Here is a 26,723-nt window from a genome sequence, read left to right as displayed (position 1 = left end):
AGGGGCAACATACTTTAAAACCTCCAAGCCCTCCCCTAGAGACCATGTTGGCCTAGTCTCTCAGGGGCTTAAAGTTACCAAAAGTGACCTAAAGTTGTTTTTAACAACGTGGCTTGAATGAGAAGCTGGTAACCAACAGGGACCAACTGCAGTTCCAGGCCTCAGAGCCGGAGACCTTCCCTGGAAGGCCCGGGAACCCCTGCCTGGCCAGCAGGCGGCGCGCACGCGCTGTGGGGCCCGGAGGAGAAGGGGGACCTGGTGCTGCGACGGGACGTGCTCGCGGCCGGCAGCGGCGGGACCGCGCACGCCGGGGCTCCGGGAGGCAGCTGGCTCCTCCAGAGCCACTTCCGGGAGGGGCGGGGCCGGCGGCGGTGCGACCTCCAATCTCTGCGGCTGCGGCCACCCTGGGAGCTCCAGCCCCGCGGTCCGCGAGTCAGTCGTGCGCTGAGGAGGAGACGCGGGAGGTGGGACGGCTGGCGAGGGAGAGTACTCTGGGCAGGAACCGGCCAGCTGGTTCCGACTGAGGAGGTGGAGGGGCCCCGCGGGCTCGGGCTGGGGAGAGCCGGCCCGCAGAGAGCCCGGGAGGCGGGCGGCCGCGGCCGGGCGGGCGCGGGCCGGGGGTCCGGGCTGAGCGGATGGGAGGCCCGGAGTGGACAGAGCGCGGGAGCAGGGGCCGGGCCGCCCGGGCTCGCTGGCCCTTCTGTTCTGGAGGGAGCCGGGCGGGGGGGACCCCGGGTCCGACCCTCGGCCCGGGTTAGGTGCTTGGGGGGCTGGGACTCGGCGACCCCTGACGAGGGTGGGCGGGGCGTGTCCCCTGGTGTCTGCCCGTGTGCACTGCTTTGTGGGAGGCTGGATCTGGGTCCGTGTCGCCCGCTGTGGGAGGAAAGCAAGTTGCAGCAGGATTCTGATTTTCTGGTTTGGGGTGGAGTGTGATATCAGGGAGTGAAATCGAAGCGATCCAGAAAGGGAAGATATTCTGTCTTGGCTGCTTTGGTGAATCTGGGTGGACCATTGGGGCTTTCTCAAGCTTTAGAAGTAAACAAACCTGTTTCCCTTTTTCAGAAGCTGCAAAAGGGGGTCGCCGAGAGGACGTCGGAAGAGGAAGATGCCTAATACCGACCTTCTGATGTTGGTGAGTCTTTCCCCGAGGTCCTCCTCCTTAGACGGTTCTTGTTCCTGAATTTTTATTTTTAGTCGGAAGGATCTGAGTGTGGGGATTTTACCCCTGATGTTTTCTTTTGGTAGCTGAGCGTTGTTGCCATCTTTTTGGGGAGATTCATGATCAGGATGAATAAATGATTGACTGAAATATATTAATACAGCACACAGAGACCTTAGAATCCCCGCCTGTGTGCTGGAGATCAACTCGGCACCTTGCCCACACCAGGCAAGTTCTCTACCACTGTGCTGCATCCCCAGTCCCTTTAAAATTCTTAAATCTTTTTGAAAATTCTTGCAGGTGACTTTTCTTTCATACTACCAGAGCAGTTTAAAAACTCCTATTTATTCATTTTATGCTGCTCTTTCATGTATTAGATTAGCAGTATTTGTCTCCTAGAGTTTTGATTCCTTGGAAGGCAGATAACATGGTTTACATGTTTAGAGATGAGTGAACAAGTATCAAAGGGCTCTGAATATAGTAAGTGCTTAATAAATGCTTGTTGAATTTTTTTGAACTAGTCTGGATTTAAGTTGTTGCCTGATTTTGTGGAAGCTGTTTTCTTGCTTCCTGAAATCTTTTTTTAATATTTTTTTTGTTATAGACCGATGCAATATCTTTATTTTGTTTATTCATTTTTTTTTTAATGTGGTGCTGAGGATTGAACCCAGTGCCTCACATGTGCAAGGAAAGCTCTCTGCCACTGAGCCACAACCCCAGCCCCTCCTGAAATCTTTGTGTTTTTTTTTTTTTTTTTCACTGAGCAGGAAGAAAAGCATTACAAAATGCACAATGACATTCTATTCTTAGGACATTTATGATTCCATGATTCTGCATAGGCTCTTTAGCATGAAAGTTGTGGGGAGCCCACAGCAGTACAGAAAAAGTATCTGGGTTTAGTGTTTTGTTGAATAAATCACTACTCTGAGTCTGGTATCTCCTTGTGCACTATCAGTGATTTAAGAACAAGTTTCCCACGGCTGTGGTTGTGGCTCAATGGTAGAGTGCTTGCCTAGTATATGCAAGGCACCACATAAAAATGAATAAATAAAATAAAGGTATAATTTTATTTTTAAAATAACAAATTTCTCTTTATCTCATTAACCTAGAGAGTTGGTTGTTGTCGTTGAGAAATTGTCAAAAACTAGTTGTATGGTTCTTATATTAGCACTGACTTTCTGTAGTGGTAAACCTGTAAAGTCTTCAGGAGGGATAATGAAGAGGGAAACTAAGTTGTGATCCCTCCTGGTTTAAAGTGGTTTTTCCCTGAATGTAAGAGCAAAGGAATACTTGGTTTATATACAGAGCCTGATAAGTTCTCAAAATATATTCTTGCCCCAAGTGTCATGGATTTTCAGTAGACGATAAATAGCCTTATGTAATTTAAAACTTGTATTATAAGAGCATTATGTTAGAAACATTGTAAACTGTAAATAAGAGAAGGAGACAAATCTCTCATGTCCTCTCCTGCTTGCAATAATTTCATCACCCAGACATAATCACTATTAGCATTTTGGAGTGTTCATGCAGAATGGCTTATAACAATTGGAAGTTTTTTATTTTCCTCTTATAGATTGATATGTTTATATAAATTATAGATTTCTATATTTAAGTAGGATATTTCTCCATATACAGAGTTGTGCTTATTTCTTCTAGGGCTTATGAGTGTACTTTAGCAGTCTAAGAAGTGATTGCATTTATTTAGAGTATTAACTTTGGAGTCAGTTTTCTTTTGAAATATTTCTCAGCTATTGCCATATCTTTTACTTCCTCACCTAATAATCTAGAATGTTCAGTATTGCTTTGCTTTTTGCTGTAAGGATTAATTTATGTAGGTGTGAGTGGCCCTTGATAGTTATCATTTCCTGAAGATAATGTACAGGTTGCGTGAAATGCTTGTACTGGAAAAGCTGTCATCCCCTCCTTGATTGCAATGTTCTATAGGCTAAATGGTAAAGAACCAATGGCCAGCACTGGGGTTCTCAACAGGACACTAAACTGTCATGATCGAAGTTCAGCATGCTCTAAATAGTTTATGTGATATATAAGACAAGTTCTTGGGCCTCTGACTGGGAAGAAAGGATGCAAGTGAATGAAAAAAACCCTCGGTGCAGGGCAGTATCTCATAGACTCACAATTAAAAACTGTTAATTATGATATTGATCATATAATTATATGATGCAGCTTCTTATATTGCATATGAATCCTTGTTTTGGAACGTCTCTGTTAAATGGATACCCAAGTCACTCATCCTTTCTGCTAGCAGAATAAGAGGAGCAAAAGCCAGGAACCAATACAAGGTGGAGTCAGCAATAATAGCATCACTCTTATAGTTAACTTTTATTGAGCATATATTATATACTAGGTATAAAATATATATAGTCTACATATTTACTCAATTTTCATAAAAACCATTTGAAAAATATGCTGGCATCCTTCTTCAATAGTTGAAAAACTATACTTATAGCAGATATCACAACAGTGAAGTAGAGGGCCAGATCATACCTCAGATGGTCTGACTTCAGATCCCTCCCTCTTATCTACCTTGTGCCAATGGTGTATGTTCATGATATGGAACTGAGTTTGCTGACTATCCACTGGGACTGACAGGAGAGGGTTAGTGTAGAACACAAAGATTGGATTGCTCTGCCCTCTAGGGAGCACTTTGGAAATGTTGGGGTGAGGGAGAAGGGAGTCTTCGTCTTCTAATATAGTCTTGTCTGAAAATACATTTCATTATAAAATTTTCTTGTTAGGAACACTATGTAGAAGAAGGGATTGAGAAGGAGGGAGGAAGGGATGGCCTGGGGAAGTACAGAGGAATGAAATCTACCAAGTTATACTGTGTCCTTATGTGAGTATACCGCAATGAATCTCATGTCTGTGTGTGTGTGCGCACGCGTGTGCATACTCACACATATGATTATATATAATTATAATGCACTAATTAAAATAGCTATGATAATAATAGAAGGGAGATTAGTAGAGCAGAGCAAGTGGTTTGAGGGAGGCAGGAGGGAAGGTGTTGGGGAGTGAGATTGATTTTTTAATGTTATGTGCGTGCACAAATAAGATATAATGAATTCCACTATTATGTATAATCATAATACACCAGTAAAAAAAGAAAAACATTAAAATCTTGTTTATTCTACATGTAGTTAGGTCATTATATTGAAATTTAAAGTTTGTATCTCTATAGATACAATATTATAATCTTTGGATTTCACTTCAGAATAGTAAAGGGGCATTATAAAATATTTGTTATTAAAAAAGATTGGGTTTGATAGGGGTGAAAACCGCTTGTGTGGACAGATGCTGAGAGAACACCTGAAATCATCTGACATTCACGCGTAACAGCTGAATCCACACCAGGGAGCTTGGGCTGTCACTCCTCAGTGCATTTCTGCTCTCAATTTTGTCCTCATTTGAGGAGGGTGGTTTGCCTGCCTTTTCCCATTTGCTCACATGTGCATGTCAATGACTGTTAATACTTTCCACCTGTGTCCCAGTGAAAATAAAACAAGTATGTTCCTCTTCTGAGAGTCGTGATGCTTTCAAAGGGAATTCAAATCCGGCAACTTGGTAGCCTCCTGTCTCTCCTTCAGCAGCCTTTCTTTTCATCCATTTTCTTCTAAGTGCCAGTGGGCGACGTTACTTTGCAAGTTGCCAAATACTTGTAGTTTAAAGGAAAAGGTACTTAATAAAGCCAGGTGTACCCCTTAGATCACTTTTCTATTTTCCCATTCAAAGATGATGATTAAATTAGCTGGTATCACAGGTAAATCAAGGTTAGCATTTGTGGCCTGGTAGTTGTTTATCTAGGGCAGTGGTTCTCAACCTGGAGCATGTTTGCTCCCCAGGAACATCTAGCAATCTCTGGAGACCTTTTTGGTTGGCACACCTGAGACCTTCGTCTGTTGGGTGGGAATGAAGAATGCAACCAAACATCCTACAATGTACACAGTTCACAAATAGAATGATCTAACTAGGAATGTCAGTAATGCTGAGGTTGAGAAACCGTAGTTAGAAGTTCCCTAACAGAGATAACTGGGTGTCAGTGTAGTCTGTGCTTTACTGTAGATTGGCAAATGAGTCTTTTCTTAGAGTTGGTGGGTCTGTTCCCTTGTTACTACAGTTGTTGTGACTGTGAATCAAGCCCTGCTGCTTTAGAATAGACCTTGGAGAGTGTGTAGCATGGACTGCAGCGGAGCAGAATTCTTAAGAAATGCTTTTCTCAGTATTTCTTCAGTCTTCTTGATTTCAAGAACAGCAAACCTCCCTCAGTTTGGGGTTTTGGTTCTTGGTTCAAAGTCAAATCTTTACATGTCTTTGAGTTTTATCTTTGAACTCCCTGAAACCTTTTTCAGGATTTTTTCCCCCCTGAATTTCAAATGGAATGTAAGCAATAAACTGACATTAAGAGCTCATTTATATTATTTGTGCCTATTTTTTGTTTGTTTATAAAATTAGAAGATTAAATTCATTGGAACTGGTAGATAGGACATTTAAAATTTATTGACATTTGGGTGGCCATTATAGGATGAACAATATTTAGTATTGTTTCAATCTTATAAATGAAGTGGTACTATGATAACTTCTACAGCCTTTGGTCTAAAGAAAAGGGGAGTTATAAATAGATAAACCCCCAAATCCCAGTATTTGGCTTAGTTTTGCCATCTGTGTGTCAAGAATTTTTAGTAACATTTGCCTTCTCAATTCGGCATTGCCCAGTCTAATATCATATACAGTTTGTACACCTAGGTGGCAGAGTTAAGAACCATCCTGGGGTTAAGAATTTTCTATAGAGAATTGATTTGTAGTGAATCAGTCCACTTGTGTAAACATCGAGGACCCAATTACTGAAAGGAAAACCATACTGTGGGGTGAGGGGAGATAGGAATCTTCTGGAAAGATGCAATAGTGAAAGCTGTAAGTAGTGTGTTGAATGTACCTCTTCTCTCTGCACACCCCCACAGCGTGATTGAGGTTAAGAGACTATTTATGAAGGCTCGTCAGGGTTAAGGAAAACCAATAGGGGATGGCCAGACGTCCCAGGGCTGGGGGGAGCCTTTGCCATTCTTAGGCCTGAGAGGGCAGGGAAAAAAGTAGTTTCTGGAAACTTGACAGAGTTTGGCTAAAGGAGGGGCTAGCCTGGAGGATTACAGCCACTGTCACCAGTAGCCCAGGAGGAAGGGCATCATGTTTTCCCACCCTCTGATTCCCTACCCAACCCAGCTGGAAACCGGAGGAGAAGGAAGCCTGGGTTGATTTAATTCTGAGGGCAGCCTTGTGAGACACACAGCAGAGTTGAGAAAGTTGAATGGAGGATCTGGAGGAGAAAGGAAGAGTAACCAGCATGCTGAAGTTGAGGTCAAGTTAGTTTTAAAAGGTACAAGTTAATGCTTGAGCAGAATCTTAAAGATGGATAGGATGTAACTGTTATGGAAAAGAAATATTCCCACTGGTCACAATGGAAGAGTAGATTCAGAGGCAAAGTGTTGTCAAGGCTTTGGCATATGCCCAGAGCTGCTTTGTTCCAGTGGTAACCTTAGCATCCTAATTGCCTTCATGAAGGGCCTTTCAAAGTCCTGTGGTCCAGCTGCCTTGGTGCATAGCAATCCCTCCTACACTGCCCTGTTGGGTGTGAGTGCTGACAGTGCTCTCAGGGAGTCTTTCTGCTGTTGGATGACTTCATTGTGGGAAAGTTTTTCATTTGTCCAAATTACTGCATGTGTACGGATTAGGCTTGACTATATATAACAGAAAAAGCTTAGTAGAGTTTTTAAAAGACAAGGATGTATTTCTTTAAAGTAAGAGAAATTAGGAGTAGGCACTCTTGCCCCATATGACCATTCCTCTGGGTCTTTGAGGTTCCAGGCCACCTCTGTCTTGTGATCCCACCATCAGTAGTGGGATCCCCTTCTGGTCGAGGGTAGCTGCTCTGGGTTCCACTTAATGAGGTTCATGTTTCATTCAGCATGATGAGGAAAGGGAAGAAGAAGGCTCATTCTCTATGGAAATTATAGATGCTTTTATATGAAGTTTATTAAACATGCAGAAGAGCCTTTAAAGCACATATCTATATTTTACAGAATAATAAAACAATCGTGTAATGTGCATGTTAAGAAATAGAACATTTACCCTGAACCTCTTGTGCCCACCCTGTTACAGACATCTCCTTCCGTTCCTTCTAGAAGTAACCACTGTCCTGTTAGGATAATTATTTCCTTGCCATTTTTTTTAAAGCCGTGTTATCACCTATGTGCGCATCATTAAGTTTTGTTTCTTTTAGTTTGAAGTAAGTGGATTTATGTGTATTTTTTGTGATTTTTTTTTCTTTGTTGTTCAGTATTTGAGATTTGTCCACATTGTCATATGTCACTTAGTTGACTCATTTTCATTGCTATATGGCATTTCATTGTAGGACTAAACTGTAATTTATCCTCATTTGTACCCAGGAGTGATATTGCTGGATTGTAAAGCCCATACACCCTTGAATTTGCTAGATGCTGTCACACTTTTCTAAAAAGGCCAGTGCATACTGTCAACAGTTTGTGGGAGTTCTTATTTCTGTATAGCTTTGATGAATTTGACATTTATAAGTCTTTTGATTTTTTTTTTTTTTTTTTGCCAGTCTGGTATGCAGATAAACTTAATGTGGTTTTCATGTGCATTTCCTGGTTACTGTTGAGATCAAGTACCCTTTTAAATGTCTGCTAACGTTTGAATTTCTTATTTTGTGGATGTCTCTTTAAAACATGTGTTTTAACAATCATCTGTTTCTCCTTGTGATTATATTAGATTTTGTTGTAGTATATGTTGAAATTTTGTGCTAGATGTGTACAGATTTTGGATTGTTACATCTTACCTAGTGAGTCAAGTTTTTAATCTAATAACTTTTTAAAACTTAATATAACCACATTAGTTTTTTTTGACATGAAATAGGCATATGTAAAATTTGATGAATGAATGAATTTCCTGTTGTATAGGCAGAAGATGCAGAATAGTCCTCCTAGGCCAGTCTTCTGTCATATTGTCATTTGTGTGTCCTGTTGTCCCATGAAGTGAGTAAATCATATTTGAATTAAAAAACAAAAAATACAACGAAGGGCACAAATCTTAACTGTATAGGTCAGTAAATATTTCCATATGATGCACTATACTACTGTCTAGATGAAGGTCTAAAAATTTTCAGCACTCCAGTGGGCTTCCCACATTCCTTCCCAATTGATATCTACCCGAAGTAATCATTCTTCTCACTGTAGATTAGGTTTGGTGATTTTGAACTTTAAATGGAAACATACAGTATATTCTCTTCTGTGAATGACATTTTAAAAAATTTTAATTTGTGGTACTGAGAATTGAACCTAGGGTTGCTCTATCACCAAGTTACATTCCACCCCACAACCACCATTTTTTTAAAATTACCAAGTTAATTCCTAACCCTTCTCATTTTTTGTTTTGAGATAAGATCTTGCTAAATTGCACAGGCTGGCCTTGAACTTGTGATCCTTCTGACTCAGCCTCCTAAGTAGCTGGGATTATAGGCATGCACCATTGTGCTGGGCTATGATTGATCTTTTTTTTTCAACATTTTGTCTGTGAGATCTAGCTAGGCTCTTATGTAGCAATGCAGTGTATAATATATACAATGTATAAATGTATCACAATTAATTTATTCATTCTGTAGTTGAAGAACATTTGTGTTTCTAGTGTTTTGGTTATTATGAATGTTACTGTTACATTCTTGAACTTGCCTTTTGTAACCCTAAAACATAAATACATAAGTACACTTCCTGTATCACAGTGTTATGCCAAACAGGTTTCCAAAGTGGTTGTCCCACTTTTCATACCTATTGGGTTTTCTTAATATAGAACTTTTAGATTTAGCTTTGGGCAACAAATGTTAATTTCTGTCATCTGCAAGTAAACACTTGAAGAGAGCACCAAGAACCCTTCCTGAAGCAGCATAGGTACTTTGTAAATGTGAGATGCCCTTCCTTTTGAGTAGAGCCTATGTTATAATATTTATAATATTTGATGGGAACAAAAAAGCCTTGATTTTTATTATTTAAAGGGTCCTGTTAAAGGTCAAATTTAGAGTTGTAAAAAACCATTTTTAATAGTTAATTTCATAATCCTCTGGAACATTTTAGAGTTGAAGTAGCTCTTGTGGTTTATTTACACTCTATGCTCAGTATTGGGGAGCCCATGGTATCTGGATGCTTCTTCTGAAGTATTTAAATGTGCTGTTTTAAACTGCATTTTGGCAGATGGTTCTAAAATCGAATAGATTTAGTTTCTGAATTCCAGTCTTAATGGTATCTAGTCTTTGAGACATTTGAGGCAAATAGAAAACAAGTTTTCTAACTCTTAAGAGAAGGCAGTCCAGGGCAGATATGAGAATGCTGTGGAGGACTTGTTCCTTGTCTAGTTTTAATTTTTTTTTTTAATTTTTAAAAATGTGTGTGTGTGTGTGTGTGTGTGTGTGTGTGTATGAGTCAGTTTGTTCAGGGTGGAAGAAAACTTGGGGTGTATCACTCAGTCCATTTTGAAAAGCATTTTCTTCAGATAATTTTCCAAGAATCATGATGCAACAGTTAATAGCTTATGTTTGAATGACTGAAAATATACAAGTTTATGATTTGCAAACATAGTAGGTAAGTGATTTAATTCTATTTTTTTGGTAGGTAAGAGGGCACTTGCAGCCTTCTGACTGATTTAGTAGGTTGTTGACTCAACATAATTCTTACCAAACTGAGGCGCAGCTCCTCACTAAAATGCATTTTATTACCACCATCTGCAAGAAAATATAACAGAGGTGTGGGAGTTGACCTGTTGAGAGCCTCTCTGGCTTCTTTGTTATTTTGCTTGAACTCAGCAAAGGTTGCTTATCCTAGCTGATTGCTAAGAGGAAAGGAAAATGTTTACCATCAGAGAATTCAGGCTTATCAATATTTATTAAGTATTTATTATCTGCAGTCATTTTCTTACCTCATTTAATATTTATAACAACCCTAGGAGTAGATGGTAGTGGTTTTTTTTCCCCTGTGAATTTTTTATTTTTGCAGATGAGCAAATTCCAGTCACATAGAAGTTCAGTAATGTGACAAAGTCTCACAGCTTTTTAGTGATTGCTAAAGTTGGAGCTTTTGATTACCAGTGGTGACTTTATAGGGCCACATAGCTGCCTTTCTGCAGAACACATCAACGTGTCTTTCAGAGTCATAGAAGCGATGAGAAGTCAGTTCTGGGAGGACTCTAAGGTGACTGTCTTTCTCACATGTCCTAGGGAGTTGCTGTAGTGTGTATTCAGGAATTGCCAAAGAAAAACAATGGTTTTACAGAGTTTCATCATTTTAACAGTAATTATGTTTCTAAGTTCTTAAAAATAAGCTTTTAGACAGTAATGACTTTCTTTGTCTAGTTTTATACATAATTGTCCTACAAATTTATTTTTTTCCTTTTTTTCCCCCTCTTTTTCAGTACCAGGGATTGAACCCAACAGATACCCAACCTGTTTTTTTATTTTTTATTTTGAGATGGGGTCTTGCTAAGTTGCTTAGGGCTTTGCTAAGTTGCTGAGACTGGCTTTGAACTTGCCATCTTCCTGTCTCAGCCTCCCAAGCTGCTAGCATTGCAGCCGTGTGCCACCACATCCAGCCTGTTCTGCAAATGTCTAAGTTGCTTAGAAACTTATGTTTGATCTTATTTGGAGTTCAGAATTGTATTCTCAATTCTGGAATTGCAGTTTCTGCTGTCTTTGGCTCATTTGGAAACTTTTCAGAAGAGTCCCCCCCACCTTTTCTTTCTTAAAGAAAGCTCATGAATCCAAAGAATCTTAGGGAGCTAGTCTTAGCTGAGAGGACATCCAGTGATCACAGATGGCATTGCTGGGTCATGGTGCTTTTTAAGTGTAAAGCTCAGTGAATGTTTTGTATATTCAGAGTTTTGTGCAGCCATAACCACAGTCAATTTTAGAACACTTTTCAAAGAAACCTTGTATTCTGCAGTCATTTCCTTATTTTCCTCTACTTCTAGGAAACTACCAGTCTACTTCTGTCTGCTGATTTGCTTGTTCAGGACCTTTTATATTAAAAAAAGTTTCATTGAATTTCATATATGTAGTTTCTCATGATATGATCTTTTGGGATTGACTGTTTTCATTTATTACAGTGTTTTCAAGGTTCATCCATGTTTAGTATGGGTCAGAACTGCTTTCCTTTTTATTTCGGCTGTAGGGCTTTTCCTGGAGAATTTTAAATAGTGGCTATATACAATAGTGTTTCCAAAATTCTCACCTACCAAAGACATAGGAATCTTGGGCTTACTTTAATTGTAATAGGGCCTTTTATAATACCAAGGCTATGCATTGTTAATTAGGGAATGTGGGCCCAATGACTGGCCTTCAGGATGTCCTTAACTCTTTTATAATTATTTATACAAGCTTTTATGTTTCTGATCATTTCTGGGGAGGGGCTGAGATTGGAGGAGTTATAAAGATCTCTAGCTTTTGTTAAAAGATAATGTTCATCAAGTAAAATCATGACCTGCATATAGATATAAAATGAACAAGTTGAGGATTTTATTTTAAAGGTTATTTATACATGTTATTTTTTACATGAGTGCCACAGGGGTTATATGAGGATTTTATGTACCTTTCTATCAGTTTTTCTGTGAACCTAAAATTGTCCAAAAAGTCTTATTTTTAAAAAGAAGATTTTACTCAGAATGAGGAAATCAGGCAGATGTTTTAACTAGTTCAAAGGCCAGTAATATTGAAATGAATATGCAAATGGAGGCAGAACTAGTTTCCACAGTGGAGAGGGAAGTCAGCTGAACCTTACAGGACCTGGCACAGTTCACTGGTTTATAGATGAAAGGTAATTTGTATTGCTGTCAGTCTTTAAAAGTGGCTCCTTGGAGACTGGACTTGGAAGGCAGACTTTTCAAAGGCATTTTTTTTCAAAGGCTGAGGGTCAGTTGGAGACCCGCAGATAGGTACCTGTTTTATTCTTTAGAACAAATTTGCATTTCAGAAACCTCTAGAGAAGTAGCCTTAGCAACTTACTTAGGTTGTTCAGATGTTTAGTATTTCTCATCTCTGATAGCAGCATGACTTTCAAAGGGATGGTATTTTTACAAATAGTTAAAAATTTGGAAAAATCTGTTTCTTACCTCCATGACAAAGGTTTAGTAAGACAGGTAAATGGAGGGAGAAACTCAGCTCTCTTCTTCCCTAGCTGTTGATGTGTTCAGAGAAATTAAGGCTGTTCTGGGTGAAGAACATGGGCTTATTTCAGTAGATCTTATTATCCAAGAAATTCCCTTTTCTAGTCTTCAAAAGTCAATACACTTCTTTTGTACTTTGAAAGATAGCCTCTGTGCATATGCACAGTAAGTCACTTAGCTATATATTTTAATAGACTCTGAGAGTTCATAGCAAATTTAATAAGACATCATATGCAAGCTTGAATGAGTTTTTCCCTTTGTCCTACCTAGTTGCCTTAGGCCAAGAGTGTATTTACCTAAAAAGCCCATAATCACTCTTTTCCTCTGTATTGCTTGGCATGATCTTCTGCTTATAGAACTTAATTTTATGCATTTTACTCTTCTCTCCTCGTTTAAGTTCCTTAGAGTACCGTGTACCACCGAGCTACATGATGTATTTTAGAAGAGAGGTTCTAAGAATTTAACTTGACATAATCATCCTATGTCTTTACTTCATTCTTTGTCCTGATAACAAGCAAGTAAATAAAATGACCTTAAAGCAATGTTTCACCCATTAGGTTTTATAAGCTTAGTCACATTGGTTTTCTCTGAGTGCCCTCCTGATGACGTGGGCACATTGTATTCTGTCTCCTTTCTGTAGCCAGGATTATTTTGTGTCTCAGATGGAAAGATGCTTTCCTGATTATTCCAGTATTAAGTGTAGAGTTGTTAATTTTGGAAGTGCTTGTTGAGTAGTACTGAGTATGCATATCTGACCTTGACAAAGTATGGCAAAGGGAACCTGTGGATTGTTAAACTTTTCAAGATGAACTGCTTAGTTACTGACATCTTGACTCACATAGTGGAATCTTAGGGGAAGTATGTGGTTTTGCTGTTGATTGCCTAAGAAGTGATGATTCAGTCACTCAAAACATTTCTGAATCATACCAAGCATGGTGGTGCCCCTGTGCTTGCGGTTACTTGGGAGGCTGAGGCAGGCAGATTGCTTGAGCCTAGGAGTTGGAAAACAACCTGGGCAACATAACAAGACTCTGTCTCAAAAGGAAAAAAAAAAAAAAAAGAAAGAAAAATTACGTGTGTGTGTGTGTGTGTGTGTATGTACACATTTTCCTTTCCTTTATCTTCAGTAACTACTGGTTACTTGGAATGATGTTTAGTTTTGTTGCTCAGTTCTCACTTCTTTAATGACCCAAGGGAGTTTTCCCTTGGGCTTGTGATCTGTTTTGCTGATAAACTCTAATGCCTTTTGAAGCTCTAAAGACAATAGTGTTTTCTTACCTGTTTGCTTTGCACTTGAAGTTCTGCAGAATGTAACATGAAAGACAACCATGTTGAGTTACCTTTGGTTTGTGTATTTTTAGAACATAAGTACAGTAAGGATAAATATACTAACTCTTTGGGTTTATTTTATATTTTAACTTCACCCTCTAAACTGAGGTTTGGTCCTTAGACCATTTGATCTTAGGACTAAGGCAGTGGTTGAAAACAGGTTTTTTCTTTCCTCAACAGCCCATTCTTGCTTTAAAGCTCAAATTTCTGCTTTCTGGAAGAACTGCTGGATGTTGAATCATGCATTTGTATTAGAGGTGAAGAAAGTGGAAGGATTGCAGGATGGAAGATTTTGATTTTCATTATTGTCTGGCCAAAGAATAAATATTAGCCAGGAATAATTAGTTGATCTAGTGGATTGATGTGGCTAGTCTCTAACTTGGACAGTTGGCAAGAAAGCTTAGTGGGTATCTGTTTCCCCCTTGGAGATCTGGGTAGTCACTAACTTTGATGATTGTGTCTAAGTATTATGTTAAGTTAGCTGTTGGATGATTCTTTTATAAAAGAAAGAGATGGGAACATTTTTAAATCATGGTATGCCTGTCAGAAACACCTGGGAGAGGTTTTTCAAAAGACACATTTCTGGGCTCCATACTGCACTTTTAAAGAACCTCTGGAAGGTTCATTAAGCTCCTTGGATGGTGTTGATGCACCTGGTTTAAGAAAAGTGTTGAATAAGAAGTTGTATTCTGGCCAGCCTGTGGTAGTGTACACCTCTAAATCCAGAGACTCTGGAGGCTGAGGCAGGAGGATCACGTTTGAGGCCATCCTCAGCAACTTAGGCCCTAAGCAGCTTAGCAAGACCCAGTCTTAAAATAAAAATTAAAAGGGCTGAGGATGTGGCTCAGTGATAGAGTGCCCTGGGTTTAAGCACTAATAACAAAATATGCCTTCCCTGGACTCAAACTAGAGTCAGAGCTCATATCAGAATCTAACCTTTTTTTTTTTTTTTTTTTTTTTTTGTGTGGTACTCGTGATTGAACCCAACACCTTTTGCATGCCAGGCAAGTTCTGTACCCCTGATCTATATCCCTAACACTTTTAAAAAATTTATCTTGAGACAGGGTCTCCCTGAGTTGTCTAGGCTGGTCTCAGACTTAAAATCCTTACAGGCATGTGTTGCCATGCTCAGCTCATTTTGTGATTTTTGAAGACAACTCTTCCAAAGTACTTTCCAAAGAACTTTCTAACTTTCTTTCTTTTGGGAGCAGATGAGTAGTGTGAGTGGTGAAAGTCTGGCAGAATGAAGCTTGTAGTTTGAGAAGGCCATTCAGTAGCTGCCCACATCCCGGAAGAGTCCAGCCTTTGTGGACACCTCATCATCTGGCAGTGTCGGCTTTCTTAGTAGCGAAGCCATGGGCTCTTAATTTGACTCTTGGAGTAAACTAGATGAATGGACTTAGAGAATTGTTAGTTTTGAACCTATTGGTCTTATGATTTGTACCACAAATAGTTTGTTTCTGGAAAACTGCAGAGTGGAAAATGTGGAAAAAATAATGTATTTTTGAACCAGGAGGTTTGAGTCCTTTCTATGGCATTTTGAGCCGTGTGACCTTTGGACTCAGTGCCCTTGTCTATGAAGTACATATCACCTCTGATAGCCTGTGGTGTGGCTTGTCAGCATAGTGCCTATGTATGCAGTGTGGTTTCAAATAACCAGCCTTTCTCTTCAGATTCAACCCACTACTACTGTCTTACACAGCTTAAATAAGAGAGATGTGGGAGAGGGGGAGGCAGAGACTTCCTGGGATATTAACAAAACAAAGCTGTCAAAAATCAGTGCGCCATTGTAATTATTTTATTTTAATCAAACAAATGTTGAGCTCCTGCTGTGTTGAAAATGTTGTTTTAGGAGGTGCAGGGGCTATGAGACCTATATACTTTCTTTTTAAAAAAATATATTTTTAGTTATAGATGATACAATACCTTTATCTCATGTTCTTTTTTAACATGGTGCCGAGGATCGAACCCATGCCTCACCTGTGCTAGGCAAGTACTCTACCATTGAGCCACAAACACAGCCCCTATATACTCCCTCTTATTTGCATTCTTATCAGCTCCAGTACCATAAGAGAGGTCAGTGTTGAAATCTTTTTCTTATTCTCCTTCACTGGGATTAAATGCTTTGCCTCTAGGTCAGATTAACCCACAATCCAATAGGCTAATGTAGTTTGCCCCTGTTTAGCTCCTCAGAAATAACCTGAATTGAGGCATCTCAGGTATTTAGCATATCAGATATTCAAAGAAGTCTAACATGGTGTGAATAGGGAAGGAACTTTCCCAGAGGCCAAGTTTTATAGTTAATCTGCAGAGATCAGTAACATTAGACTTTACTGTTTTGAGTGTCTCCTTGAGTAAGTGACAAACTTTCTTGGGACTCTCTGCCCCAAGTCTCTGGTGGTCAGCAATCTGCATTGGGTCTAGCACATTTGAAAGGTACGTGTTATTTTAGGAGCCCAAGGAAGCTGGCTTGTGTGCATTTTGCTTTTGACTGTACAAACTGTAGTTTTGTATTGTGTAAAAATCAACACTGAAATTGCTGTTATGAGAAATAGTGATTATATTAAATTCTCATGCAAGCTCCCTCTAAATGTTAATCTGTAGTTGTAACCTAGCTACACAATTTTTTTTATACATTTGTTTATTTTTATGTGATACTGAGGATCGAACCCAGGTCTTTGCATATGCTAGGCTCTACCGCTGAGCCACAACCCCAACCCCTAGCTACACCATATATCTGGGAAAGATTCTGCCCAGAATATGAATCATAACAGGAAAGCTCTTGGGGTGTCACTGGACTGAAATGTGTTAAGGGATCCTCTGCCCAGGGACACTGAATTATGGGTTGAAAGAGTGCTGAATACTGAGTCAAGGGGCTTGGGTTCCTAAGTTTCACCCAGCATGAGCCTGTCTGTGCAAAGTCAGCCACCCATTTTTCTTCGGGCCTCAGCCTGTGAAGTGGGAATACTGAACTTGATCTCTAATGCTCTCTTTCAGCTCCTAAATCTGATGCTTCCCAAGGGCTGGGGTATTGCATCAGGATCCAACCTGAGGTTTATGCTGTTTTCAAGGCCCAAAGGAATTACCTTGTCCTTTTTTTCAAGATAGGATGCGTTACCCCACAGAGCCCAATAATTCAGTGAGCTCTCAGTGCTATGAGGTGCTTCTCCACTGGGGACTGAATCTAGATTGTTTGTAGTAACCTAGAAGGACCTTAGAATGATGCCAGGAGACGTAATTTCTATGACCAGCTAGTCACCTACTCAAAAAGTTGTCAAGACCCATCCAGTTACAACCTAATTATGTCTTCAGAATTAGAGAATTTAGAGATTATCTCCTCTTAAAGTATCCCTTTTGAATTCATGGATTCCCATTATCCTCTTAAGAATCAAACCTATTAACAAGAAAATATATTTTCATTGAATTTAATTATATAAATGTTAATGAGTCATGTCTTCATATTTTAATTTAAAAACATTTAAAAAATTAGATTGCATTTGTTGTTTGCTTTCTCCCTAATATAGGTTCTGTTATTTTTCAGTTTTGTTTTAGGAAGAATTGATTACAGTCATTTTTGACACTGGTAATCTCTAATTTCTGAGCAAATTAGAAGTTAGTATCTGCAGAAGAAAAGCTGATCTGAGTGATTATTCTTTCATCTTTGCATCATTGTATTCATTATTATGCACACTACCTACGTGTGTGTGGGGGCGGGTAAGAGAGATGCTGGGGATCACACCCAGGGATTTACACATGCTGGGCAAGTGCTGTACCATTGAACCACATCCCCACTCTTAACCCTTTGGGTTTGATAACAGCTTTACCCTACTAAGCAGTTCTTCATAGGGCATACCTTTGATGACAGACTCTGTGGTCTTTCCAAGATTCTGAATGGTACTGCCACTGCTTTGTAGGATTGAGGTTATTGATAGCAATAGTGGGCTCTAGGGGATGGCCACCAAGAACTGTGGGGGGTGGACATTGCAGATTTGGTTGTTTCCGTGGATGGCCCTCCAGGGAACTCAGTACTTGCAGTAATTGTCTGTACCACATTCTAATTACTAAGGGTATTGTCCTAGTCCATTTGGGCTGTGATAACAAAATGCCATAAACTGAGTGGCTTATAAACAACAAAAATTAATTTCTTACAGTTCTGAGGGCTTGAATGTATAAGATTAAAGCAACAGCAGATTGGGGGTCTGATGAGGGGCTAAAAGGTCTCTCTCATAGAAGTGAGTTCATACAAATGCTTCATAGAAACTGTCTTCTTTCTGTGTCTTCACCTGGTAAAAGGGATGAATTAGCTCTTTGGGCTCTCTTGTATAAGAGCACTGCTCCTATGATGAGAGCCTCTGCCTTCCTGACCCAATCATTTCCTAAAAGCTTCCACTTCCTACACCACCAGCATTAGAGCAGTAGGTTTCAAGGTGGAATTTTGGGGGAACATAAACATTTGGTCCATGGCAGGTGTAAATGTTTTCAAGAAGCACCTGTTAAGCACCTGGCCTCTCTAAGCTTTCATGATCTTATAGCAGTGCATATGGATAGGAGCAGAAATATATGAAAAAGAGAAGAAATAATGCAGGTGAAATTTGATAAAAATCAATCAAGTCTAATCAAGAAAAAAGCAAGAATACAGAAATCAATATCAGTAGAAAGGGAGCTATCAGAGTAACCCTACAGATGCTAAAAATATATTAAGGTAATATTACTATTGTATACCAACATATGCGATAGCTAACATAATATGGTCTATATTAGAGAAGAATCCATGTGCTGAGAACAAAGTGTATTCAGTCATTGATGGATGAAATATTCTATATGTGTCTGTTAGTCTTAATTATTAATTGTATTTTTTACTTCTGTAGCTTCTTTATTTAGTTTTTGTTTGGAGCATCTATCCAATAGTGACAAAGGCATGTTAAAGTCATCCAGGATTATTGTGTTGTGGTTTATTTGATTCTTGAAATTGAGAAGGGTTTGTTTGATGTACATAAATGCTCCATTGTTTGGGGCATAAATATTTGTGATTGTCATGTCTTGTTGGTGTATAATTCCCTTAAGCAGTATGAAATGGCCTTCTTTGTCCTTTCTGATTAACTTTGGCTTAAAGTCCACTTAATCTAATCTGATTGCCCAAACCCATTTTTTTTTTTTTGGACCAGGGATTGAACTCAGGGGTATTCCATCACTGAGTCACATCCCCAGCCCTATTTTGTATTTTATTTAGAGACAGGGTCTCACTGATTTGCTTAGTGCCTCGCTTTTGCTGAGGCTGGCTTTGAACTCATGATTCTTCTGCCTCAGCCTCCCGAGCCACTGGGATTACAGGTGTGCACTACCATGCCCAGCTCCAAGCCCATTTTAAATATAAGCCTACTGTCTTTCTTAGTACTCTGACTAATGAGTTTATTAATTTACTTGGCCCTGCCCACACTGTCCAAGTTTTATTCAGTACAAGTTGTGTGCTGGGCACTGTGCTGTATGTTGGGCCCTGAGTACTGGTAAGACACATGTAGTCCCTACTGTCCTCTAGCTTTATTTTTACCACTCGGAACCTCTGCCATTCCCAGTTTCTTTTATGCTTTTGCAGCTGTTCTTTTCTCTTCTGGTGTGACTTTTTTTTTTTTTTAAACTTTTCTGCCTAGAGAATTTTCTTTTACCTTTTTAACTAGCTGAGGTTTTATCCTAATTTTCATTATCTCAAGTAGAGTGAGGTAGGGCTTCCTCAGTGATCTGTTAGAACTTACCTATGTCCTTCTATGGCTTTTCCTCTGAAGAGTTTTTTTTGTGTATGTGTGCGTGCGAGAGAGAGCCTGTGTAGGTATGCATGCACCAGGTATACAGCAACACACAGATGCCTCTCCTGCTAGGTTGTAATCTCAGTAAGGACCAGGAGCTATGCTGCTTACCCAAAGCTTCTCCAGCTTTGTGCCTTCAAAATGCTGAATAAGTGAGTAATAAGAAGCTATCAGATGAACTTATTTTTGCAGGGCACTATGGGGGTTATAAATAAAAAAAAGAGCTAATCTTCCTTCAAGGCCCTAACCTTGTAGCCATTGAGATAAGAAATAGATGAGTAGACTGCAAGGCAGGTTGGGATCAGTTCTATATGGAGCTTATCACGAGTGAATACTTGAATTTAAAGGGAGAGATGAATTCTCACAAAAAATATTCTGGTAAGTTTACAGATGACAGTGTTTTCTTCTTGTTTATGACAGGGATACATTGTGAGGGATACAAATGATGATAAAATATGGAACCTGATGTAGAATTTTACAACTCAAGTAGAGCCTTACAACAGGGATTAGCAATCTGTAGCCTACAGGCTAAATCTAGGCCATGAACTAAGTTATTCTTACACTTTTTAAATTGTTGGGAGGAAAAAGATTTTGATGTGAGAAAATTAATATGAAGTTGAGATTTTAGTGTGTATTATTAAATTCTGTAGGAACACAGCCACATTCATTTGTTCACATACCATTTATGGCTGCTTGCACTGCAGCAGCAGCAGAATATTTTTAACAATGATTGATTTGCTATGTTTGGCCCTTTACAGAACCAGTCTGACTGTTGGGTTAGAGAAGGTAAAGATTCAAATAAAGTAGAGAAGAAGAGAAATGACATTTTTATTGAGAATGGTGGCACACACCTATAATCTGAGCTACTCAGAAGCCTTGGGAATCACAAGGCCAGCCTGGGCAACTTAGTGAGAGCCTGTCTCAAAAATTAACTAATTAATTAACAGGGCTGGAGATTGACCTGGATTTAATCCCCAGTACTGTCCAAGAAAAGGGTGGGGGGAACAGAGAATATTGGCAGTTGTATAAAAGCTTTAGAACTCATATGATGATCAAATTTAGCCCTCTTATTTTGCAAAATAAGCAGAAGATCAAAAATTGTGTCAAAGTCCACAGGGCTCACAAGTGGCAATGTTACACTGGAATGAACGGTGCAGAAGCTTTCAGGGCTGTAGAGGATGATAAGATTATTGCTGAGGTAGGGCTGCATCATGAATGGGCTTGCCCTTGAAAAATGAGAGCTAAGGAACAAAATAAGAACAGGCTTCTTTTCTGACTTTGAATGTAATGTTTCTTTTTCTTTTTTTCTTTCTCTTGTATTTCTAGAAGGCCTTTGAGCCCTACTTCGAGATTTTGGAAGTATACTCCACAAAAGCCAAGAATTATGTAAATGGGCATTGCACCAAATATGAGCCCTGGCAGCTGATTGCATGGAGTGTCGCATGGACCCTGTTGATAGTCTGGGTGTACGAGTTTATTTTCCAGCCGGAGAGTGAGTATACTGTTCCTTCTGTAAAGGCATAGTGGAGTGTCACTAGCTGTGGAAGTCATGGCTGATGGGTTTGGACTAATTTCTTGACTTCTGGTTCAGTTCTAGTTTTTAATTTTTTTTTAAAATGGAGAGTGATAGATTGTTTCCTGGTTGGTAAAGGAAACCAAATAGGATTTTTGGGTAACCATTACTGTTTATATTGATTTTTTTTTTTTTGCATTTGTACCTCTAGCCCCTGGCAACCATCATTCTGTACACTTTTCTTTTAAAATGTGTATTTATGAAACCAGACTAAATTTAGAGCTTTTTATATTTCTTTGCTATAATTAGTATTAATCTTAGGTATGCTTTAAAAATTTTTGTTAATTTGTTTTAATTAACAAACAAAAATCATATCTATTGTGTATCACATGCTGTATTGAACTATGTATACATTGTGGAATGGCTAAATTGAGCTAGTTAACATAGGCATTACCTAACGCTTTGCATTTTTTTACAGTTAGATATCTACTTGCATTTTCAGTTTTGCAGCTCACTGTGCCAGGCATGTAACTTAACTGAGGCACAGCCTTCTGCCCCTGGTATTTACTTACCTCCTTTTTATGTTTAAAAGGGAATGTACCCTTGCATTCCATGAGAAAAGTTAATGGCAGTATATTAATAAGTTGTGCCATCTAAATCTTTGTGGGCTGAATTCCAAGCCAAAGTTGTTTTGTTTTTATAAATTGTTTTTGTGTTTTGGTACCAGAGACTAAACCCAGAGGTGCTTAAACACATTTGTGCTGAGCCACATACTCAGTGTTTCTTATATTTTATTTTATGACAGGGCCTTGCTAAGTTGCTTAGGACCTCACTAAGTTGCTGAGGCTGGCTTTGAATTCGTGATCCTCCTGCTTCAGCCTCCCAAGCCACTGGGATTACAAGCTTGTGTCACCATACCTGGCTGTTTTGTTTTTAATAATACATATTTTTCTTTTTATAAAAATAGTTCATGTTTATTGTAGGAAATCTAGATATATGAATAAGCCATAGGAACAAAATTAAAATCTTGCTACCAAAGGATACCGCTATTTGTATCTTTTTCTATGTCTAATTTCAATCAGGTTAACCCATACAAAAGGTAGTTTTTATGTCAAAAATTGTTGAACACTAATAGTTTTATACTCCTTTACACATACACACAAAAAGCAGTTATTATTTTGTAAATTCCACATTGAATTTGAGATGCGGATCATAATATCTTTCCTCCAAAGATTAAGGATAATTTTAATGGAATTGAGGGGTTTTATTTCCCCCTTAGCACCTTGATAAGGTAGAAATATGCTACCTATTGCTAAACAATCAAGTTATTTTTAGTGTATTGCACCGAGGAGTCTAAAATCTGGACTCATATCAAATTTGGCTGATTTTTACACTCTGCATTCCTTTCTGCGGGGGAGACAGTTGTTCTGGAACCTCAGGGTGGAGACTAGTGAAGGTAAGAAGTGGGAGCAACAAGAATCTGAGAAGAGGTCAGCGGTTCTGGAAGGCACAGTCTTCCTAATTCTCTGTGGTGATCAGTCATAGCTATGCCTCCATACAGTAGTGTTGATTCTAACTGTGGGATTGTCCATAGCACATTAATGGAAACCAGTTTTATGGGGCGTCTTTAGCCTGGCTTCCTCACAATCAAATGGGCATAATATTACCTGCCCTAATTAGTCACAGGTAATATGAGCATCATTTGTGTGAAAGGAATTTGTAAACTGTCAAGAGCCAAACATTGTTATTCTTACATTGGCAGTGTTATTTTAGCTTAAAAAATTCTTATTAAAATTCTTTCTTAAAAATTGACAAAAATTAGGGCTGGAGTTGTGGCTTAGTGGCAGAGCACTTGCCTCGCACTTATGAGGCACTGGATTTGATCCTCAGCACCACATAAAAATAAACAAAGATATTGTGTTCATCTATAAACTAAAAAATTTAAAAATATTTTTAAAAGTTGACAAATTATATTTGTGATGTACAAAGTGATATTTTGAAATATGTATACATTGTGGAATGGCTAAGTCAAACTAAACATTCACTTTTTCTCCCATGCCTTTTTTGTGATGAGAACACTTAAAATCTACTCTGTAGCAATTTTCAAGAATATAATACGTTGTTATTCACTGAACTCACCGTGCTGTTAATGAATCTCTTGAAGTCATTCCTCCTGTCTGACTAGAATTTTGTATCCCTTGACCAGCATCTCCTCAAATCTCACTTCCCAACCATCCTTGGTAACCACCACTAAAAAGTTTTGTTTACTTTTCTTTCTGTACCTCCAGGAACTTTACTTCTGAGGTGATCGCTTAAATTCACATGATATTTCACTTTAAATTTCTCCATTATTATGCTGTATCCATTCCTTTTGCTCTGTCCCTTTTTTTCCTTACAACTTTCACAGAAGTAGTTTATTCTTTTACTTTCCTCCGTGGACACATTACTATACTTAAGGAAGGCTGGCCCAGTCTGCTGATTTTTAGATAATTTTCTACCTCATTAATTAATTAGTTAATTCATCTGTTAAAGAAGCAGTTCTGAGTCTTTATAAGTAACATCGTTAAAGTTGAATAAGCTGGGTACAGTGGTGCCCACATGTAATTCCAGGAACTCAGGAGGCTGAGAAAGAAAAAGAGTTAAATAACAAGCAGCTTAAGAATCCCACTTTGTTATTATTATTTGATAATATTTAAAATGTGCTTGGGAAGAATTTTTAATAATGTAGAAAATGCTCACAGTGAGAAGATGATGTGATTACATAAAGAAGGCCTCGGTTGTGCATTACAGTGTGTAGAACTTAGGACTGGAAGGAAATGCTCTGAAATTCACACAGAAAAGTAACTGCAAATTAATGGTTTTAGTTCCTTTGTTTTACTATTCAGACTGTGCCTTGGTGACTGGGTTTTGTCCCAGGCATCTACAGAGTGTTGATGATAGAGGGAGGTGGAAAGACAGGGAATGGCCTGAGCAAAAACAGAAGCCAAAACAACTAGCAGAGCTGCAAGCTGTCACAGAATAAAATACGAGAAGAGGGAGGTCGCTCTCCATGGTAGTGGAATGGAGAGCGAGTGGGAATGCCCAGGTCTCCTAGAAATGCAGGAAGTTCATGCCTAGATAACAGCTGGGTCTAGATTATTACAGTCTGATTTGGGATAACAGAAAATTCCTACTGTGCATTTGAAGTAGCATAGATTCCTGGAAGTTCTGGACTTAAAAAATGAAGACTTCAGTTAAATCCCTGTTGTCATTGATCTCATCTGTGGCCTTGAGCTAGTGCTCAAGCTGGATCTTCGGTGCCTTTTTTTCTATTGGATGGTGTGTAAAACCTTTTAGACCAACTTCAGAATATTGTTGTCAGTCAGTTGAGACATTTTCAAATGTGAATATATTAGAAGGCATATCTATTTAGATGCCTGCAATGTATTTGTAATTATTATAATTGACAAAATCAGATTTCTGTGTTTATCCTTTATATACTGCCTGACAATATGGACTTTGGTTTCTATGATTTTCAAGCTCTTTTTAGATCCAAAAAATGTTGCTAGGATCTGTGTTGGTTGAGAGACTGGAGCATAGATCCAGAAAACAAAAACACAAACATGCTCAGCCATTTGGTTCAGGGAAAGGAAGAGAATTGTTGGTCATCTGTGGAAACCCTGGGAAAGTCAAGAACTCTGAGAAGAATACATCTGACATTTAACTGAGCAATTCTGCTTCTGAGTCTGTCCTGTAGATATTCTTGTATGTATGCACTGTGGTAAATGTTACAAAGTTAGTTGTTTTAGCCTGATTTGTAATAGTATTATTAGAAATGATCTATATATCTATCAGGGGAAGGTTAAACAGATCATGGTACATTCATATAGAGGGATAATTTGCAGTTATAAAAATGAACAAATGAGGTAGCACTGATCTTTTGTCTTTCTTTCTTTTTTTCATTGCAGTACTAGGGATTAAACCCAGAGGTACTGTTCCACTGAGCTATGTCCCCAGTCCTTTTTATTTTTTGAGACAGGTTCTCTCTTGCCAATACTAGCCTTGAACTGGTGCTCTTCCTGCCTCAGCCTCCCATGTAGCTGGGATGACTGACGTGGAAAAACAAAGTCTCATAAGGTGGTAGACGGTTACCTTTTGTGTAATAAGGGCAACAGATAAGAAGATGCCTTTTTTTCTGGTACTGGGAGTTGAGTCCAGTGCCTCATGCATACTAGGCAGGCACCCCACTGGGCTATGCCCCCAGCCCTTTCTTTTCTTTTGAGACAGGGTCTTGCTAAGTTGCTCAGACTAGCCTGGAACTTGTGATTCTCCTGCCTTAGTCTTCCTGATTAGCTTGGATTACAGGTGTGCACCACCATACTGGCTAGGAATGTACCTTTGCTTTTACTTCATATGTGTAAAGAAACCATTGAAACGTAGGCTGGAAACTAATAGGGCAAGATGAGGCCTGGAAGACAAATACAAGAGAAAAACTTTCATTGTAAGTATGTTTAAATTTTTGACTATGTAAAACTGAATTTAAAAGTTTTTTTTTTTTTTGGTAATAAAAAATTCCATAATTCATAGGCAGGTGAGGTTGTGAGAGACACATTGAATAATTGCTCTCGGGCTGGGGATATGGCTCAAGCGGTAGCGCGCTCGTCTGGCATGCGGGCGGCCCGGGTTCGATCCTCAACACCACATACAAACAAAGATGTTGTGTCCGCCGAAAAAATAAATATTAAAATTAAAAAAAATGAATAATTCCTCTCTTGGTCATATCTATGAAAATTTATTTGACTAATTTTCTTCTTATAGGTTTATGGTCACGCCTCAAGAAGAAATTTTTTAAGCTTACCAGGAAGATGCCATTTATTGGTCGCAAGGTAAGTGAACTTTCCTTAGGTCTTTTCTCACCCCTCAATAATCATACTTCTTTCTGTTTTCATTAGATTCTTAAGGTGGAGGGGTGATTCTGTTCCTTACCTCCAGGGAAGATTTGGTGGCAGTATCTGGAGACAGTTTTAGATTGTCACAACTTTGTGGCATGGTATTGGCATCTAGTGGATAGAGGCCAGGTGTGCTGTGACATATCCTGCAGTGTACAGGACACACCACAGCAGAGATTCTCTGGCTCCAGATGTCAAAAGGGATGTCAGGGTGGTGGCACATGCTTGTTATCTAGCTGCTCAGGAGGCTGAGGCAGAAGAGTCTCAAATTCAAGGTTATCCTGGCCAACTTAGTGAGACCCTAATCTCTAAACAAAAGTTTAAAAAGGGCTAGTGTATAGATCATGAGGATACAGATCAGGAGTAGAACACTTGCCTACAAGAGAGTCTGAGTTTAATCTCTAGTGGAAAAAAAAAGTCAAAAGGGGACAAGGTTGAGAAACCTTAACTTAACCCTTTCTCCAACATATTTGGCTATAGGAGGGATGATGAGAGGCCTGTTCCAGAAGAATTTGAAAATAGAAATCCTGAAGTGTTACTGAGCTTTAGAACATCATTTGGCAGGGCTGAGTTGGACATTTATCTAGGGGTTAGATTGGGATTGGCACACTTCTATAAAGGCCTACCTAGGAAGCATTTTAGACTCTGCAGGCCATACTGTGTTGCAGCAGGAGGACACAGGTTAAGGAATGAGTCTGGTTGTGTTCTGGGAACACTGTTCACAATTTGGCCTCTGGATGCAGTTTGCTTATCCCAGGTTT

The 26,723-nt window shown here is 39.1% G+C and overlaps 1 protein-coding gene across 2 annotated transcripts in view; it reads left to right on the top strand.

The window, feature by feature from the left end:
- Positions 1-314: 314 nt before the first annotated feature.
- The window catches only part of Sgpl1 (sphingosine-1-phosphate lyase 1), a 49,688-nt gene continuing 23,279 nt past the window's right edge, over positions 315-26,723 (top strand). Inside the window, exons 1-4 of one of the 2 annotated variants that reach the window (XM_005325941.5) lie at positions 315-464; positions 1,063-1,132; positions 20,848-21,013; positions 25,832-25,899. In XM_005325941.5, the coding sequence (XP_005325998.2) occupies positions 1,106-1,132; positions 20,848-21,013; positions 25,832-25,899 (261 nt within the window). In that variant the 5' untranslated portion in view covers positions 315-464; positions 1,063-1,105. Of the gene's footprint in view, positions 529-1,062; positions 1,133-20,847; positions 21,014-25,831; positions 25,900-26,723 lie in introns of both variants that reach the window. The other variant, XM_021726765.3, reaches the window with a different exon arrangement.

Source organism: Ictidomys tridecemlineatus, chromosome 1, assembly GCF_052094955.1.
Source record: "Ictidomys tridecemlineatus isolate mIctTri1 chromosome 1, mIctTri1.hap1, whole genome shotgun sequence".
Classification (NCBI taxonomy): domain Eukaryota; kingdom Metazoa; phylum Chordata; class Mammalia; order Rodentia; family Sciuridae; genus Ictidomys; species Ictidomys tridecemlineatus.
The sequence above is the reverse complement of the archived record's forward strand: the minus strand, read 5'-3'. Positions and strand labels throughout refer to the sequence as shown.